The sequence below is a fragment of the Pleurodeles waltl genome, chromosome 6 (genome assembly GCF_031143425.1).
Source record: "Pleurodeles waltl isolate 20211129_DDA chromosome 6, aPleWal1.hap1.20221129, whole genome shotgun sequence".
Classification (NCBI taxonomy): domain Eukaryota; kingdom Metazoa; phylum Chordata; class Amphibia; order Caudata; family Salamandridae; genus Pleurodeles; species Pleurodeles waltl.
In genome coordinates this window covers 1,225,398,887-1,225,419,854 of record NC_090445.1, presented here as the reverse complement: position 1 = coordinate 1,225,419,854, position 20,968 = coordinate 1,225,398,887, and the positions used below count along the sequence as shown (strand labels likewise).

At 47.3% G+C, this 20,968-nt stretch overlaps 1 protein-coding gene across 3 annotated transcripts in view; it reads left to right on the top strand.

The window, feature by feature from the left end:
* GBF1 (golgi brefeldin A resistant guanine nucleotide exchange factor 1) overlaps positions 1-20,968 on the top strand; it is a 1,570,387-nt gene that overhangs the window by 320,074 nt on the left and 1,229,345 nt on the right. For all 3 annotated transcript variants that reach the window (XM_069240539.1, XM_069240538.1, XM_069240540.1), the window contains one exon: positions 5,034-5,278. In XM_069240539.1, coding sequence (XP_069096640.1) covers positions 5,034-5,278 — 245 coding nt within the window. The remainder of the gene's footprint in view (positions 1-5,033; positions 5,279-20,968) is intronic.

The window sequence follows — 20,968 nt, the reverse complement described above, 5'->3', positions numbered from 1 at the left end:
GTATATGGTACTGAGGTACCCAGGGTATTGGGGTTCCAGGAGATCTACCAATTCTTACACCGGCCTGCCACTGCAGCCTGCGTGAAATAACGTCCACGTTATTTCACAGCCATTTACCACTGCACATAAGTAACTTATAAGTCACCTATATGTCTAACCTTCACCTGGTGAAGGTTGGGTGCAAAGTTACTTAGTGTGTGGGCACCCTGGCACTAGCCAAGGTGCCCCCACATTGTGCAGGGCAAATTCCCCGGACTTTGTGAGTGCGGGGACACCATTACACGCGTGCACTATACATAGGTCACTTCCGATGTATAGCGTCACAATGGTAACTCCGAACATAGCCATGTAAAATGTCTAAGATCATGGAATTGTCCCCCCAATACCATTCTGGTATTGGGGGGACAATTCCATGATCCCCCGGGTCTCTAGCACAGAATCCGGGTACTGCCAAACTGCCTTTCCGGGATCTCCACTGCAGCTGCTGCTGCTGCCAACCCCTCAGACAGGTCCCAGGAAGGCAGAACAAAGGATTTCCTCTGAGAGAGGGTGTTACACCCTCTCCCTTTGGAAATAGGTGTGAAGGGCTAGGGAGGAGTAGCCTCCCCCAGCCTCTGGAAATGCTTTGATGGGCACAGATGGTGCCCATCTTGGCATAAGCCAGTCTACATCGGTTCAGGGATCCCCCAGCCCTGCTCTGGTGCAAAACTGGACAAAGGAAAGGGGAGTGACCACTCCCCTGACCTGCATCTCCCGTGGAGGTGCCCAGAGCTCCTCCAGTGTGTCCCAGACCTCTGCCATCTTGGAAACAGAGGTGTTTGGGACACACTGGACTGCTCTGAGTGGCCAGTGCCAGCAGGTGACGTCAGAGGCTAGGCTCTTACCTCTCTTGGTAGCCAAATCCCCTTAACTTGGTAGCCAAACCTCCTTTTCTGGCTATTTAGGGTCTCTGCTTTGGGGTATTCTTTTGATAACGAATGCAAGAGCTCACCAGAGTTCCTCTGCACTTCCCTCTTCACCTTCTCCCAAAGGATCGACCGCTGACTGCTCAGGACGCCTGCGAAACCGCTACAAAGTAGCAAGACGACTACCAGCAACATTGTAGCGCCTAATCCTGCCGGCTTTCTCGACTGTTTCCAGGTGGTGCATGCTCTGGGGGTAGCCTGCCTTCACCCTGCACCAGAAGCTCTGAAGAAATCTCCTGTGGGTCGACTGAATCTTCCCCCTGCTAACGCAGGCACCAAAAGACTGCATCACTGGTCCTCTGGGTCCCCTCTCTTCCTGACGAGCGTGGTACCTGGAACTCAGCAACTCTGTCCAAGAGACTCCCACAGTCCAGTGACTCTTCAGTCTAAGTTTGGTTGAGGTAAGTCCTTGCCTCCCCACGCTAGACTGCAAACCTGTGTACTGCATGATTTGCAGCTGCACCTGTGCACTCTTCCAGGATTTCCTTCATGCACAGCCTAGCCTGGGTCCCCAGCACTCCGTCCTGCAGTGCTCAACCCTCTGAGTTTGCCTCCGGCATCGTGGGACCCCTCCTTTGTGACTCTGAGCCAGCTCCGGTTCACAAATCTTCTAAGTGCCTTCTCCGGTACTTCTGCGGGTGCTGCCTGCTTCTTTGGGGGCTCTCTGAGTTGTTGAGCACCCCCTCTGTCTCCTCCTCCAAGGGGCAACACCCTGGTCCTTCCTGGTCCCCAGCAGAACCCAAAAACCTCTACCGCGACCCTTGCAGCTAGCAAGGCTTGTTTGCTGTATTTCTGCATGGGAACACATCTGCAACCTTCAGCACGCCGTCGGACATCTTCCATCCAAAGGAGAAGTTCCTTGCTCTCTTCGTTGTTGCAGAATCCTAAGCTTCTTCCATCTGGAGGCAGCTTCCTTGCACCTTCATCCGGGGTTTTCTGGGCTCCTGCCCCCCTGGACACTATTGCGACTCTTGGACTTGGTCCCCTTGCCTTGCAGGTCCTCAGGTCCAGGAATCCATCTTCAGTGTTTTGCTGGTGTTTGTGGTTCTTGCAGAATCCCCCTATCACGACTATTGTGCTCTTTTGGGGTAGTAGGTGTACTTTAATCCTACTTTTCAGGGTCTTGGGGTTGGGTATCTTGGACACCCTGACTGTTTTCTTACAGTCCTAGTGACCCTCTACAAGCTCCCATAGGTCTGGGGTCCATTCGTGATTTGCATTCCACTTTTGGAGTATATGGTTTGTGTTGCCCCTAGACCTATGTTTGCCCATTGCAACCTATTGTAATTCTACACTGTTTGCATTACTTTTCTGACTCTTACTTACCTGTTTTGGGTTTGTGTACATATAACTTGTGTATATTACTTACCTTCTTACGGAGGGTACTCACTGAGATACTTGTGGCATATTGTAATAAAAATAAAGTACCTTTATTTTTGGTAACTCTGAGTATTGTTTTCTTATGATATTGTGCATATGACACCAGTGGTATAGTAGGAGCTTTGCATGTCTCCTAGTTCAGCCTAAGCTGCTTTGCCATAGCTACCTTCTATCAGCCTAGGCTGCTAGAAACACCTCTTCTACACTAATAAGGGATAACTGGACCTGGCACAAGGTGTAAGTACCTCTGGTACCCACTACAAGCCAGGCCAGCCTCCTACACCAAACTTCCCAGATTACAGTGTAGCCATTATGGAACTGTGGGGTTCGTAATTGACAGACTCCCAGACCATATACTTGTTATGGCTACCCTGCACTCAGAATGTCTAAGGTTTTGCTTAGGCACTGTAGGGGCATAGTGCTCATGCACATATGCCCTCACCTGTGGTAAAGTGCACCGTGCCTTAGGGCTGTGAGGCCTGCTGGAGGGGTGACTTAGCTATGCCACAGGCATGGAGAGGTGGGCATGGCACTCTGAGGTGAGTGCCATGTCGACTTAGTCATTTTCTTCCCACCAGCACGCATAATCTTTGAGGCAGTGTGCATGTGCTGAGTGAGGGGTCGCCAGGATGGCATAAGACATGCTGCAGCCCTTAGAGATCTTCCCTGGCAACAAGGCCCTTGGTACTAGGGGTACCAGTTACAAGGAACTTATCTGTGTGCTAGGGCTGTGCCAATTGTGGGAACAAAGATACAGTTTAGGAAAAGAACACTGGTGCTGGGGCCTGGTTAGCAGGGCCCCAGCACACTTTCAATCATAACTGGCATCAACAAAAGTAAAAAAAAAAGTCAGAGGTTAACCATGCCAATGAAGGCATTTCCTTACACTTGGGTATCTCTTCTAGGGTTAGCCATCTGCAACTAGGAGTCTCTATCAGATGTACAAGTTACGTACGGTAATGAAATATCTGGTAGAGACGTATTCTTACAGACCCACCCATCCTCCCCGCTTGCGAGCTGATTTCTAGTGATAGGGATTCCTCCTACAGGTCCTTAGCTCTGGCGCACCAATATCAGTGTACTTAGTGGCTCTGCGCTTTGGCTTGGAAAGTCGTTAAAAGAAACTGACGTCACCGCGCTGAGGCAGCATTTATGTACTACTCCAGACGTCATCACGGTGACTACGATGCCAATGGCGCCTGCGGAGTTGACTGACGCCACCTAGAGACGCGCAAGGGTACTGCTCGAAGAAAAAATATCCGGATCCAGTCTGATGCCTGGGGGAAAATTCTAAGGCCAGGAATCTGCAACTAGAATGTCTCTACTAGAAATGTTGTTACCAAAGGTAAGTAACTTGTACATTTGGTACTCTTCATGTCTGTGCTATATCCCTTTTGGCGATCACCAAGCCAAGTCTAGTAAACTGTTTTGTATGTTTATTAGCTTTTAGTTTGTCTGCAACGTTAGATAGTGGCCATCATGGAAAAATAACGAGTTTGATTTATGTCACCTCTGATACACCTTTTGCAGTCATACGCCAGTGTCTTTGCAAAACTCTACACCTCCATACTAAATGCAAGAAGTCTCTGCAACCTTCATTGCGCTGCAGACAAGTAGGTTATTTCCTTTTTTTAGGGTATTTGCTGATGAAATTTTGGTTGTATCAGTTCAAACCATACTGCAGTAGAAATATCTTTCTGCAGCAGAAAAGTTTCCAAACACTCCCCTTCTACTAGAGTGCCTAAGTCATTCTCAGCGTCATTACTTAGCTGTGAAAAAACATTGGGGCTGTGAATTCCGAGTGTTTCATATATGTGGGATATTCTCTTTGTGGGGGTAGTGATGATTTTCGCATCAAGTGGTCTGAATTCTGGGATGTCCATCACTCCACTAAAAGAAGGTGCCAGAGCATGCCTAAGTTGAAGGCATATGAACAATGAGGCATTCAGCTGATGAGGTGTGTGCCCTTGGTTTAGGCCATCAGATGTCCGCCTTTAGGGACTTGGGGCCATATGTACGAAAACTCTTTTTCCCATAGACACAGAATGGGTAAAAACCTTTGCTACATCTGGCCCTTAGCTCCTCAGAACACCATAACCTCGGTTTTGTTTGTGTTTTTTTTTTTTTTTTTATTTTTTTTTTTTAAGTTGCCTTGAAAACTCACCTTTCTTATTAGAATGTTATCTTTCTCATTATCCCCTTCTAGTTGGAAGAATTGCTTGCAATTCTGTTTATGAAGATTATTGTAGGATGAGTATTCCATGACTGAGAAGTAAGTTCGATAGCTGTAATTGTGGTCCTCCATAGTAGAAAACTGTCTCATTGATAAACTGGCCACTCAGCTTTAAGCAGAAGTTTGTCTGGTGAAACGCAAGCTAGAACTGAAGGAGTTGACTTGAGCAATGCATTGTGGTGAATACATCAGTATTGTTTTTAAAGGGATATGCACATGTCGTCAATACAGTTGAAGCTGCAGAAAGTATTGTAATTGTGATAAGAATCATCATAATTACGAACTGTGTTTACGGCTAATACACTAATACCTCTTGGATTTTTTTTTAACAAGTTTCTGGAGGCTTATTACTTTTTCACACTCAATCTTGGTTTTCATTTGGATGCCTAACACATTTAACCTGCTTACAGGTTCTAATGACTGTTACAAGTAATGTATCTTGAATGTTTTTGTAGGTGGTGTGCCTTTTGTTGATGCGCTCTCTTCTAGAGCCACCTCGCCACTCTCAAATGAAAGTTCACCAACCACGTATTCTGCCATTAGTCCTGTCACAGACAGTGGAATGGAGGTAGATTCCTGTACAAATTCAAAAGAGGATCTCACTGAAATGGGTTTTGGCAATTCTTTTGGAATTAACCCTGTTCTATCACCATCAAGTGAATTTGGAGTTAGGGAGCAGCATTATCACACAGAACATCAGGTATGTCCCGTGTGCTTCTGAAAATGTGTGTCAAACTTACAAAGCTGTTATTTGTATGCTGCGACCTTTCATAGTATTGGGTTGATTCTCTTCTATTTTTGCACTGTGATTAGGAAGAAGACCAGTTTGATCTGTTTTTAAAGCTGCTTTAGTGTCAGTGTAATAAGTTTTGAAGGAACTACGAGTTTCTAAGTGACCTGTAATTTATGCAGTCCGGCTTGTGCTATCTTTCTGTTAGGGACTTAAAGCCACAGATTGCTCACCTTAAATCATTCCCTAGGTGTCGGACTGGATCTGGAAAGTCATGAGTAAGTATCTCTGTGTTGTGGTAGGTGGTGTTGAATGACTCTGCGTCGATGTCGTCCATGTAGAAAGTGATGCATAGTGCCTATATAGGAGTCACCCTGGTATGCTGACATCAGTTCCTCTTTTTCCACGCCAACAGCTCAGCTTCAGAGACCTACCTCAGTCATGTTTTGACCAACTTTTTTAACTATTTTCTCTAAGCTTTTGTGTCCAGTGTGCTACAGACATGTTTCTCACCAAACCCCTGAAGCTTAAACCATGTGAGGAATGTCACGGACATATGTCTGTCTGTGACCCACACTGGTTTGCCTGTGATGTCTGAGGTCGGGTCTCGATCTCAAGGCCTGCCGAGACTGTAAGTCTATGAACTCAAAGGTCTTTCCTGAGCGGATGTTGAAGTTCCTGGTGGTGTGGCAGAGGAACGTTACGTGCCAATCCCGTCCTGCTCCAAAAGGGAGATCTCTGGCCATTTCCTGGGTTGTTCCTGAGAAAGATAGCCATCCTTCTTTAAATCTTCACGATTGCAGTCAGAGTCAAAGAAACACAAGAAAAAGAACTTGAAGGACTTATCTGCTTCCCCTAGCATGTGCTGTGCTTTTAGGACTGCCTCTCCAACCGAGGAGACAGGAGCTGGGTGTACTCCTTGCTTAATTGAGTTCCCAGGAGTGACTGCTTCCCAACGTAAGGAGTTCTACGACACCATGCACTGCATCTTTGTGCCTGTGGCCGTCTCTGGTGTGTCTTTGGGCCCCACATGGCAGAGAGGTGTGCCCCGGCTGATTTAACATCCAAGTGTTAACCCTCAAATCCAGCCTGTCCCTCTGAATCAACACTCAAGTTGGAACCGATGCTGGCATGGGTGCCACCACCCTCCCCAGCCCCAGTTTCCCCAACACCGGCTCTGATGAGAGAGCTGATATCAATTTCTGACTCCAAGACAGCACCACCCCAACGTCGACACTGGTGCCATCTGGTTTATGCCCACCCCTTTTTAATGAAATGGGATGCGCAAGAGTTATGGACCCTTTGAGGGTGACCCCCTACCAGGAAGAAACTGGTATGAAGAGCTCGGTAATGCAGTGGTCTGGGCACTTCTCCGGATTCTGCCCTTAATTACTTCTCAGGGTTCTGCCATGGAAGAGGGGGGTGGGGGGGAGGTGCATCTTTTGTGATAGTGATGTGTGTGCAGGATGGAATAAGTCTTGGACCTGCAGTTAAGATCTGCCAAAGTCGAGTGCAGTGTCTTCATAGAGGTGCTTCGCCAGAGGCAATCTCTGCAGAGCCCTTTCTCTCCTTTAATGAGGCCCTTCCTGATGTTCTTCGGGGACTGGGCCAAATCTTCAACTGGGGCTCCAGTGCACAGGATGATTGTGTTGTCCCTGGAGACCCAGCTTCCCTCCCAACAACTCTCCCTGGGGGGGCCTGGTGTAGGAAAGTGCCCCTTTTGGCATGGTCCCTCCCCCCTTTTATCATGATGGTTAATGTTACCATGACTGTGTGTGTGCTGGGATTCTGCTAACCAGGCCCCAAGCGCCCTGTGGTCAGGGAGGGTCCCGAAGGGCTGCAGCATGTATTATACCACCCTAAGGGACCCCTCACCAAACACATGCACTCTGCCATTGCAGCTTGTGCGTACTGGTGGGAAGAAAAAGGTAAAGTCGACATGGCATCCCTCTGGGTGCCATGACCGTAAACCCCACTGCCTGTGGCATAGGTAAGTCCCACCTCTAGCAGGCCTTACTGCGCTAAGGCAGCGTGCACCATACCACAGGTGAGGGCATATCTGCATGAGCAATATCACACTACAGTTATAAGTCCATTCTTAGACAGTGTAAGTGCAGTGTGGCCATATTGACTACATAGGCTGGGAGTTTGTCATTACGAATGCCACAGCTCCATGTTTGGTATCAAACTACTCAGCACAATAAATCCACATTGATGCCAGTTTTGGATTTATTGTAAAATGCACACAGGGGGTATCTTAGAGATGCCCCTGTATTTTACCCAACCGCTTAGTGTAAGGCTGACCAGTCTGTGCCAGCCTGCCCCCAACAGACATGTTTTAGACCCCATGGGGTGAGAGCCTTTGTGTTCTCTGGGGTCATGACCAAAGCCTGTTCTGGGTGGAGGTGCTTCACACCTCCCTGCAGGAACTGCAACACTTGGCGGTGAGCCTCAAAGGCTCAAATCTCCTATTAAAGAGCACCAGGGCTCTCCAGCTAGTGGAGATGCCCGCTCCAGACCAAGCCCCACTTTTGGCGGCAGGTCCAGTGGGAAAAGTATGAAAAACAGAGTGACCACTGAAGCTGGGACCCCTCCTAGGGTATCCAGAGCTGAAGTGATCCTCTCTTTGCAGAAACCTACATCTTGCTTTGGAGGAGAGTAGCCAATAGGGACAGGAATGTGCCCTACTCCCCCAAGGGTGTGTGCACAGGAAGGGGTATAGCCATCCTTGGGGAGATTAGCTATTGGCTGCTTCCCCACTGGCCCATGTAAAGCCCCTAAATCTAGTATTTAGGGGCACCCCTGAACCACCACCTTCAGATTCCTGGCGACCTCAAGAAGGAGGACTGAAGAGCCGACCCCAGCAGTGAAGACTACAGACAAGGTTCCATCCCTGCCGGCCTGTCTGTAGCTTCAAGACTCGTGCGACAATAAGGCGACACATCCTGCAGGACCAACAACCTCTACTAACCCCCAGAGAACTGCCTGCCCACCAAAGGACTAAGAACTCCCGAGGACATCAGCCCTGTCCACAAGAAGGATTCCAGAACCAACCTGGATCTGGAAGCCCTGCCTACTCTGCACCTGACACCCATGGCCCGTGCCCAAGTGGTCCACCGGTCTAGAGAAGTACCCCAAGCGATTCTGACCACGAGCCCACCCTGAGTTGACCCCTCCAGCACCAACACGACGCCTGCAGTCTAAATCCATAAGACCTCCCTGACCGTAACCAGATCTGACCAAGGTTTCTAGCGGGCACTTCTCCTACTTGTCCAGCCTTTGGTTTTTCACAATCAATCCCCTGGACACAGCCTGCACCATCTTTGTGACCCCCTGGGTTACCCGATTGAAAAGCATTGGGCGCCTGATTCTGTGTTTGCACCCGGCTGCCTCAGTGCTGCTGGGTATGTGTTGGCAGCTGACCTGTGGTCTACCCCTGATGCTCCGCTAAACCCCCCAGGCAAGTGCCCTGAAGTTGCGAGTGCTTACTTGCAGCCTGTTTTCTTCTGAGATTCCCCAGCCCTCATAGGGTTCTATTGAAAACCAAACACCAACGTCCACCTCTGCAGCTGGCCAGCTTTGTGTTGCTGGTGGTGCACTTTTGGGGTCAACTTTAACTTCGGCCTGTGGATATCTTAACCCCCGAAGACTGGGATCGTAAGTAGAGTACTTACCTGTAAACTGTGCTAATACTTTTCCTCCCCTAGGACTTCATTGGCTGCTATGAGAAATTGCACTGAGTGTCTACTTTTGAAATTGTTACTTACTCGTAAACTGTTTTATCTGCAAAACACGAACAAAGTACATTTGATACATATGCTTGATACCTATTTACAACTGTACTTACCTGCAACAAAAATCCTTTATTGTTCTAGAAATAAAGTAACAAAATGTTCGATGGCATATGTTGCTGCAGATACACATGTTTGGCACAGTCCGCTGCCTGGTGTTGGGCTCGGAGTATTACAAGTTGTTTTTCTTCGAAGAAGTCTTTTTGGTCACGGGACCGAAGGACTCCTCCCTCCTCGGCTCCATTGCGCATGGGCGTCGACTCCATCTTAGATTGTTTTTTTCCGCTGTCGGGTTCGGACGTATTCCTTTTCGCTCCGTGTTTCGGTTCGGAAAGTTAGTCAGAATCTCGGAAGAAAGCGCCGGTATTGTTCCGTTCGGTATCGGGATAGTTAGGTACATCGACACCGATCATCGGAAGACTTTGGGGTAGCTTCGATCCCCCACCGGGGCCTGGTCGGCCCGACCGCGTGCGACATCGAAGCCGATGGAACGGACCCCGTTTCGTTTCTGCCCAAAATGTCACAGTAAGTATCCTTATACAGATCAGCACTTGGTCTGTAACTTGTGCTTGTCCCCCGAGCACAAGGAGGATACCTGTGAAGCCTGTCGAGCCTTCCGGTCCAGAAAAACACTCCGGGACCGAAGAGCCAGGCGTCAACAAATGGCGTCCACGTCGACAAAACAACGTTTCGACGAGGAAGAAGAAACATTCTCGGTTCCGGAATCAGAATCCGGAGACTCCGACGTCGAACAACAGCAACAAACTGTGAGTAAGACGTCGACAAGTAAATCCATCGACAAACCGAAAGCCCAGGGGACGCCACTGCCAACAGGCCATGGCTCGACCCATAAAACAGGCGACCCGTCGAAGGCGCCGAAAAAGGGCACGCCCATAGCGAAGACACCCGACTCCGGTCGAGGGACCGCCATGGAGCAACCTCGGAGCCGAGAAAGTGGCTCCGAGAGACAAAAACAAGATACCGGCACCGAAAAACATCGGCACCGAGAATCCATGCCGAAAGGAACAAAAATTCTGTTGGTGCCGAAACCGAAAAAAGATTCTCTCTCGGCGCCGAAAAATACCACACCTTCATCCTACTCAGAGGAACAAGGAATAAGTGGCCAAATGCACAGATTTGGACAAGAGCTCCAAAGTGTAGAATCGGACTACACACAAAAGAGACTGTACATCCAGCACGACACAGGGAAGATATCAACCCTTCCCCCAATCATGAGGAAAAGAAGGATCGGACTTCCAAAGGATGACGCACAACCACAAGCCAAAGTGGTTAAAAAAGTCACGCCTCCGCCCTCTCCACCACAGGCATCGCCGGCACAAACACCGCCACAAATGCACTCACCAGCGCAAACTACCTTAAGTCATGACGATCAGGATCAAGACGCTTGGGACCTGTATGACACCCCAGTGCCGGACAATGATCCCGAGTCATACCCCACAAAGCCGTCACCGGCAGAGGACAGTACCTCATACTCGCAACTGGTGGCTAGGGCAGCAGAATTCCACAATGTCCAACTGCATTCCGATCCTATAGAGGATGATTTTTTATTTAACACCCTCTCGGCTACACACAGCCAATATCAATGTCTCCCAATGCTACCAGGGATGTTACGGCACGCAAAACAAATTTTTGAAGAGCCCGTAAAATCAAGAGCCATCACCCCAAGGGTGGATAAGAAATACAAACCACCACCCACAGACCCAGTGTTTATTACTTCGCAGTTACCACCGGACTCCGTGGTAGTAGGGGCAGCTCGCAAGAGAGCAAATTCACATACATCTGGCGACGCCCCACCTCCGGACAAAGAAAGCCGAAAAGTTGATGCGGCAGGGAAAAGAGTAGCATCACAGGCAGCCAACCAGTGGCGCATCGCAAATTCACAAGCGCTGCTGGCCAGATATGACCGAGCACACTGGGACGAGATGCAACTTCTCGTAGACCATCTTCCCCAGGAATACCAAAAAAGGGCGCAGCAAATAGTGGAAGAGGGACAAACGATCTCAAACAATCAAATCCGCTCTTCACTAGACGCAGCCGATACTGCAGCAAGAACAGTCAACACTGCTGTCACCATAAGGAGACACGCTTGGCTACGCACTTCAGGCTTCAAACCTGAAATCCAGCAGGCTGTCCTTAATATGCCCTTCAACGAGAAACAACTTTTTGGCTCTGAAGTGGATACAGCCATTGAAAAACTTAAAAAGGACACAGACACGGCCAAGGCCATGGGCGCACTCTACTCCCCGCAGAGCAGAGGCTCTTTCAGAAAAACTCCATTTAGAGGGGGGTTTCGTGGCCAACCCACAGACACCACCAGCCAACAAACAAGAACCACACCATATCAGGGTTCCTTCCAAAGGGGAGGTTTCAGGGGATATCGGGGGGGTCAATTCCCAAGGAGTAGGGGAAGATTCCAGACTCCAAAAACACCTCCACCTAAACAGTGACTTTCAAGTCACGCAACCCCTTCACTCAACACCAGTGGGGGGAAGACTAAGCCAATTCTACCAATCTTGGCACCAGATTACAACAGACAATTGGGTATTAGCAATAATCCAACATGGCTATTGCATAGAATTCCACAACTTCCCACCAAACATCCCCCCCAAAACACGCAAAATGTCACCACAACATTTAGAACTTTTAGGACTAGAAGTTCAAGCACTACTGCAAAAGGATGCAATAGAGTTAGTACCAGTACAACAAAAAAACACAGGAGTTTACTCCCTGTACTTTCTAATTCCAAAAAAAGACAAAACATTAAGACCAATATTAGATCTCAGGACACTAAATACCTACATCATATCGGACCATTTTCACATGGTCACACTACAAGACATCATTCCACTGCTCAAACAGCAAGATTACATGACCACATTAGACCTAAAGGATGCGTACTTTCATATACCAATACACCCTTCTCACAGAAAGTACCTACGGTTCGTATTCAAAGGAATACATTACCAATTCAAGGTGTTGCCATTCGGAATAACAACTGCACCAAGAGTGTTCACAAAATGTCTAGCAGTAGTAGCAGCACACATCAGGAGACAACAGATACATGTGTTCCCTTACCTAGACGATTGGCTAATCAAGACCAACACAGTAAAAAAATGCGCAAACGACACCACATTTGTCATACAAACCCTTCACAAACTGGGGTTTTCCATCAACTATACAAAATCACACCTAGAACCGTGTCAAACACAACAATATCTAGGAGCAACCATCAACACATCAAAAGGAATTGCCACTCCAAGTCCACAAAGAGTGCAGGCATTCCACAAGGTAATAAGTGCTATGTTTCCAAACCAAAGGATACAAGCAAAACATGTGCTAAAACTTCTAGGCATGATGTCATCATGCATAGCCATTGTCCCAAACGCAAGACTACACATGCGACCCTTACAACAGTGTCTAGCATCACAATGGTCACAGGCACAGGGTCAACTTCAAAATCTGGTGTTGGTAGACCGCCAAACATACCTCTCGCTTCTATGGTGGAACAGCAAAAATTTAAACAAAGGGCGGACATTTCAGGACCCAGTGCCTCAATACGTTATAACAACAGATGCTTCCATGACAGGGTGGGGAGCACACCTCAATCACCACAGCATTCAAGGACAATGGGATATACACGAAACAAAATTTCATATCAATTACCTAGAACTGTTAGCAGTATTTCTAGCGTTAAAAGCCTTCCAACCCATAATAACACACAAATACATTCTTGTCAAAACAGACAACATGACAACAATGTATTATTTAAACAAACAAGGAGGAACACACTCAACACAATTGTGCCTCCTAACACAAAGAATTTGGCAGTGGGCGATTCACAACAACATTCGCCTAATAGCACAATTTATTCCAGGAATACAAAACCAACTAGCAGACAACCTTTGCCGAGACCACCAACAAGTCCACGAATGGGAAATTCACCCCCAAGTTCTGAACAAGTACTTTCAAATTTGGGGAACACCCCAGATAGATTTGTTCGCAACAAAAGAAAACTAAAAATGCCAAAACTTTGCATCCAGGTACCCACACCGCGAATCACAAGGCAATGCTCTATGGATGAGTTGGTCAGGGATATTTGCGTACGCTTTTCCCCCTCTCCCTCTCCTTCCATATCTAGTAAACAAGTTGAGTCAAAACCAACTCAAACTCATACTGATAGCACCCACATGGGCAAGACAACCTTGGTATACAACTCTACTAGACCTTTCACTAGTACCGCATGTCAAACTACCCAACAGGCCAGATCTGTTAACACAACACAAACAGATCAGGCATCCAAACCCAGCATCATTGAATCTGGCAATTTGGCTCCTGAAATCCTAGAATTCGGACACTTAGACCTCACACAAGAATGCATGGAGGTCATAAAACAAGCTAGAAAACCTTCCACTAGACACTGCTATGCATCTAAGTGGAAAAGATTTGTTTACTACTGCCATGCCAATCAAATACAACCATTACATGCCTCTACTAAAGACATAGTAGGATACTTACTACATTTGCAAAAAGCAAATCTCGCTTTTTCATCTATAAAAATACACCTCGCAGCAATATCTGCTTACCTACAAACTACTCATTCATCGTCTCTATTTAGAATACCAGTTATTAAAGCATTCATGGAAGGGCTAAAAAGAATTATACCACCAAGAACACCACCAGTTCCTTCATGGAATCTTAACATCGTCTTAACAAGACTCATGGGTCCACCTTTCGAACCCATGCATTCCTGTGAAATGCAATATCTAACCTGGAAGGTCTCATTTCTCATTGCAATCACATCCCTCAGAAGAGTAAGTGAAATACAGGCATTTACCATACAAGAACCATTTATTCAAATACACAACAATAAAATAGTTCTAAGAACAAATCCACAATTTCTGCCAAAAGTAATCTCACCATTCCATTTAAATCAAACAGTAGAATTGCCAGTGTTCTTCCCACAACCAAATTCTGTGGCTGAAAGGGCACTACATACATTAGACATCAAAAGAGCACTAATGTATTACATTGACAGAACAAAGCTAATCAGGAAAACAAAACAACTGTTCATAGCTTTTCAAAAACCACACATAGGAAATCCAATCTCTAAACAAGGCATTGCTAGATGGATAGTCAGATGCATTCAAACATGCTATCTTAAAGCCAAAAGAGAATTGCCTATTACACCAAAGGCACACTCAACCAGAAAGAAAGGTGCTACAATGGCCTTTCTAGGAAACATTCCTATGAGCGAAATATGTAAGGCTGCAACCTGGTCTACGCCTCATACGTTTACTAAACACTACTGTGTAGACGTACTAAATGCACAACAAGCTACAGTGGGCCAAGCTGTACTAAGAACATTATTCCAAACTACTTCAACTCCTACAGGCTAAACCACCGCTTTTAGGGGAGGTAACTGCTTTATAGTCTATGCCAAACATGTGTATCTGCAGCAACATATGCCATCGAACTGAAAATGTCACTTACCCAGTGTACATCTGTTCGTGGCATTAGTCGCTGCAGATTCACATGTACCCTCCCACCTCCCCGGGAAGCCTGTAGCCGTTTAGAAGTAGATCATAAATCTTAAACATCTGAACATTTGTAAATAATTATTAGAAACTCTTAACGTACATACATATTCACTCCATTGCATGGGCACTATTTATACCAAACAACTCCATCCTCACCCTCTGCGGGGAAAACAATCTAAGATGGAGTCGACGCCCATGCGCAATGGAGCCGAGGAGGGAGGAGTCCTTCGGTCCCGTGACCAAAAAGACTTCTTCGAAGAAAAACAACTTGTAATACTCCGAGCCCAACACCAGGCAGCGGACTGTGCCAAACATGTGAATCTGCAGCGACTAATGCCACGAACAGATGTACACTGGGTAAGTGACATTTTCAATATTTTTGCTATATAAAAACATTGGCGTGGAGTTAAGTCATTGAGTGTGTGCCTCATTTCTTGACTGTGTACAACCAATGTTTTGCACTACTCTCTGGTAAGCCTAGCTGCTCAACCACACTACCACATGAGAGCGCATTAGTATTATCATCTTTAGCTCTCGGGAATTCCTGAACTCTGCACACTGTACCTCATTTTGGTATAGTACATACATAGCAAGCTTTCAACACTGTTTCTGATGGTTGAATATTGGATATGAGTGCTGATTACTGATTATTGAATATAAAACAATGAATTTTGACTTTGATATATTGCCTCATCAGTTGCACTTTATAATTACAAAAGCAGTTTAAAAGTACATTGAGAGCACCTTAAAATATCAATTTAGGAAGCACCTTCAAAAACATTTTACAAGTGCATAAGTGCCCTGTGTGGCATAACAGTAAGGATACATGGGGTGATTGTAAAGAGGGTAAGGCTCCGCTGGCATGCTTGTGCCCCCTGCCACCTACACCACATACCATGAGGAGTAGACTGGAGTAGAAAGGAACAAAACTGAATAGAAACGAGGGGCGATTGCAAAGGGTGAGATGTTGCCGCTGGCATGCTCATGCCCCCTGACCTCTGGTGCCAGAGCTTGAGCCGTGTGTAGGGTGCTACCTGAAGTACCACTGGGTCAGTATAATCTGAGTATATCCGGAAGGGCATCTACAGGGAGTGCAGAATTATTAGGCAAATGAGTATTTTGACCACATCATCCTCTTTATGCATGTTGTCTTACTCCAAGCTGTATAGGCTGGAAAGCCTACTACCAATTAATCATATTAGGTGATGTGCATCTCTGTAATGAGAAGGGGTGTGGTCTAATGACATCAACACCCTATATCAGGTGTGCATAATTATTAGGCAACTTCCTTTCCTTTGGCAAAATGGGTCAAAAGAAGGACTTGACAGGCTCAGAAAAGTCAAAAATAGTGAGATATCTTGCAGAGGGATGCAGCACTCTTAAAATTGCAAAGCTTCTGAAGCGTGATCATCGAACAATCAAGCGTTTCATTCAAAATAGTCAACAGGGTCGCAAGAAGCGTGTGGAAAAACCAAGGCGCAAAATAACTGCCCATGAACTGAGAAAAGTCAAGCGTGCAGCTGCCACGATGCCACTTGCCACCAGTTTGGCCATATTTCAGAGCTGCAACATCACTGGAGTGCCCAAAAGCACAAGGTGTGCAATACTCAGAGACATGGCCAAGGTAAGAAAGGCTGAAAGACGACCACCACTGAACAAGACACACAAGCTGAAACGTCAAGACTGGGCCAATAAATATCTCAAGACTGATTTTTCTAAGGTTTTATGGACTGATGAAATGAGAGTGAGTCTTGATGGGCCAGATGGATGGGCCCGTGGCTGGATTGGTAAAGGGCAGAGAGCTCCAGTCCGACTCAGACGCCAGCAAGGTGCAGGTGGAGTACTGGTTTGGGCTGGTATCATCAAAGATGAGCTTGTGGGGCCTTTTCGGGTTGAGGATGGAGTCAAGCTCAACTCCCAGTCCTACTGCCAGTTCCTGGAAGACACCTTCTTCAAGCAGTGGTACAGGAAGAAGTCTGCATCCTTCAAGAAAAACATGATTTTCATGCAGGACAATGCTCCATCACATGCGTCCAAGTACTCCACAGCGTGGCTGGCAAGAAAGGGTATAAAAGAAGGAAATCTAATGACATGGCCTCCTTGTTCATCTGATCTGAACCCCATTGAGAACCTGTGGTCCATCATCAAATGTGAGATTTACAAGGAGGGAAAACAGTGCACCTCTCTGAACAGTGTCTGGGAGGCTGTGGTTGCTGCTGCACGCAATGTTGATGGTGAACAGATCAAAACACTGACAGAATCCATGGATGGCAGGCTTTTGAGTGTCCTTGCAAAGAAAGGTGGCTATATTGGTCACTGATTTGTTTTTGTTTTGTTTTTGAATGTCAGAAATGTATATTTGTGAATGTTGAGATGTTATATTGGTTTCACTGGTAATAATAAATAATTGAAATGGGTATATATTTTTTTTTGTTAAGTTGCCTAATAATTATGCACAGTAATAGTCACCTGCACACACAGATATCCCCCTAACATAGCTAAAACTAAAAACAAACTAAAAACTACTTCCAAAAATATTCAGCTTTGATATTAATGAGTTTTTTGGGTTCATTGAGAACATGGTTGTTGTTCAATAATAAAATTAATCCTCAAAAATACAACTTGCCTAATAATTCTGCACTCCCTGTAGTGTATAGTGTTGCTGGGGGGGGGGGGGGGAGTCCTTGGTGAGCCAGCATCTGCCATCCTGGACATCTAGGACACATTTGTTACCTAGCAACTGGGACCGGCCAGAATCTACCCGCCTCTAGTGACATAGAGGGTGAGGCTGCGCCCTTGGCAGGCTCGTGCTCTTGTCTTTATTAACACTCTAAATATTCCACAAGCACCCGAGAATGAGATCAGGAAGAACAAGAGGCAAGGCTCCATTCTCTAACAAGAGAAAAAGGGATACAGCACCAGGGGAAGCCACATCGAACAGAATGGCTAACAGCGCAACCAGGGCTACTAGTACAAATAGTATAATTACTAGGTGCTCATATGTAGGCTATTGCAACTTGGAGATAGAGGATGCAATAGGAGTGGATCGAGAAGATGAGTCTCAGAGCAGACTCCAAAATATGGGAGGGAGTAGCGGCCCACCCCAACATTCAGAATGCCACAAAATAACAGACTTTTTTCGATCTTCATGCAAGCAAGGTGGCGAGATGGTTCCAAGTGGAACCCAACATCAAAATGCAGATGACCCGCTTCAGGTTGCCCAGGTTTCTCTGATCCCAGGAAGTAAGGAGGCAATAGGAGATTGAAAAATCCCCCTAACCAATAATTATGATTAAAAGAAATCATTATCTGTGCAGCTGCCCCCCTTCAGTTAGATCAAGAGGTTGCAGCATTAGGGGTGCCAGGGGCATTAACATCTGCATCAGGAGTCAGGAACTCAGAGCCATGGAATGCTGGTAAAGAAAATCATGCTCAACATCACAAGTTGTAAAAGGTAGATGCTGACATGGATTACGATATTGACAGCTACGATATGCTAAAGAGCCACGAGGCTAAGTTTTATTCCTTCTCTGTTTTCAAAGCAAGTAATAATGTGCTGGAGTTGCATTGTTCCAGATAGCTTGACAAAAGCAGGGGGACATGTGCAAGGGACATGTCCCAGCCTGAGGAAGAAGGCAACTGGGAAAATCCCGCTACAGATCAAACAGGCCAAACTAATCAGTCGGTGAAGGTAGATGACCCCCATATGGACCCGCAAGTTAGAAAGAACCTGACCAACATGTGGGTTGCATTTTTTTAATTCATTGCAAGCAACAGTAACGACCCTCAGGTACCACTCGAATAAAAATGATATCCTGGTGGATTGCTAAATACACTGGTTGTCTTAGTCTCTAGAATTGGAGGCAAACAAAAATAAATAATTCTTTGATAACGAGGGCCCAAACAAATCGGCTCAATAACTTTACCATCTGTTCATGTAAGGCGGTAGTTGATGGACTAGTTAAATTGCAGGTGATTCTGGAAAGAATTCTTTGGGGGAGTTTGAACCATCCCTGCAAGGGGGTTACCCAAGCCAAGCTTTTATCAGCAACCCCACCAGAGGATCTGTTAGAGCACAGCCATCTAACCGAGCAAGAGGAGAAGGTTGGAAGTGTTGGTCCCTCAGAGGAAGCAGACATAAAACCAGGTTTAAGAGAAAAGCATAGAAGCGCCTCTGGTGTACATGTGGTCCTGACCTATTTACAGAGCTGTAGGAAAATGGCTCCCTGTTGCAGTTACCCCCCACTTTATGACTGATATTGATGCTGACTTGACTGAGCAGTGTGCTGGGACCCTGCTAACCAGGCCCCAGCACCAGTGTTCTTTCACTAAAAATGTACCATTGTTTCCACAATTGGCACACCCCTGGCACACAGATAAGTCCCTTGTAAAAGGTACCAGTGGTACCAAGGGCCCTGTGATCAGGGAAGGTTTCTAAGGGCTGCAGCATGTGTTGTGCCACCCTTAGGGACCCCTCACCTAACACATGCACACTGCCATTGCAGATTGTGTGTGGTGGTGGGGAGAAAAAGGCAAAGTCGACATGGCATCCCCCTCAGGATGCCATGCACAAAATACTGCCTGTGGCATAGGTAAGTCACCCCTCTAGCAGGCCTTACAGCCCTAAGGCAGGGTGCACTATACACGGGTGAGGGCATAGCTGCATGAGCAATATGACCCTACAGTGTCCAAGTCTATTCTTAGACATTGTAAGTACAGTGTGGCCATATTAAGTATATGGTCTGGGAGTTTGTCAAAAACGAACTCCACAGCTCCATAATGGCTACACTGAATACTGGGAAGTTTGGTATCAAACTTCTCAGAATAATAAACTGACACTGATGCCAGTGTTGGATTTATTAAAAAATGCACACAGAGGGCATCTTAGAGATGCTCCCTATATTTTACCCAATCCTTCAGTGCAGGACTGACTGGTCTGTGCCAGCCTGCTGCTGAGAGACGAGTTTCTGACACCCTAGGGTGAAAGCCTTTGTGCTTTCTGAGGCCAGAAACAAAGCCTGCACTGGGTGGAGATGCTTAACACCTCCCCCCTGCAGGACCTGTAACACCTAGCAGTGAGCCTCAAAGGCTCAAGCTTCTTGTTACAATGCCCCAGGGCACTGCAGCTAGTGGAGATGCCCGCCCCCTGGACACAGCCCCCACTTTTGGCGGCAAGTCCAGGGGAGATAAAGAGAAAAACAAGGAGGAGTCACACACCAGTCAGGACAAGCCCCTAAGGTGTCCTGAGCTGAGGTGACCCCTGCCTTTAGAAATCCTCCATCTTGATTTTGGAAGATTCCCCCAATAGGAATAGGGATGTGACCCCCCCCCCCAGGGAGGAGGCACAAGGAGGTCGTAGCCACTCTCAAGGACAGTAGCCATTGGCTACTGCCCCCAGACCTAAACACACCCCTAAATTCAGTATTTAGGGGCGACCCTGAACCCAGGAAATCAGATTCCTGCAACCTGAAGAAACGAGGAGGACTGCTGACCTACAAGCCTGCAGAGAAGACGGACGACAACAACTGCTTAGGCCCCAGCCCTACCGGCCTGTCTCCAACTTCGAAAACCTGCAACCAGCGACCTCTGAAGCCTCACAGGACTGCCCTGGACTAAAGGACCAAGAAACTCCTGTGAGCAGCGGCCCTGCTCAAAACCAGCTACTTCTTTGTAACAAAGAAGCAACTTTCAAAGACTGCACGTTTCCCGCCGGAAGCGTGAGACTTCATACTCTGCACCCTACCCCCCTGGCTCGAGATCCAGACAACCAACACCACAGGGAGGACTCCCCGGCGACTGCGAGCCTGTGAGTAGCCAGAGACGACCCCCCTGTGCCCCCACAGCGATGCCTGCAGAGAGAATCCAGAGGCTCCCCCTGACCGTGACTGCCTGTAACAAGGGACCCGACGCGGGGAACCAGCACTGCACCTGCAGTCCCCAGGACCTGAAGGAACCGAACCTCAGCGCAGTGGTGACCCGCAGACGACCCTCTGCCTAGCCCAGGTGGTGACTGTCCAGAGAAGCACCCCCTGTGCCTGCCTACACCGCTAGAGTGACCCCTGGGTCCCTCCATTGAAACCAATACAAAACCCGACGCCTGCTTTGCACACTGCACCCGGCCGCCCCTGTGCCGCTGAGGGTGTGTTTTGTGTGCCTACTTGTGTCCCCCCCAGTGCTCAACAAAACCCCCCTGGTCTGCCCCCCGAGGACGCCGGTACTTACCTGCTGGCAGACTGGAACCGGAGCACCCCTGTTCTCCATAGGCGCCTATGTGTTTTGGGCACCTCTTTGACCTCTGCACCTGACTGGCC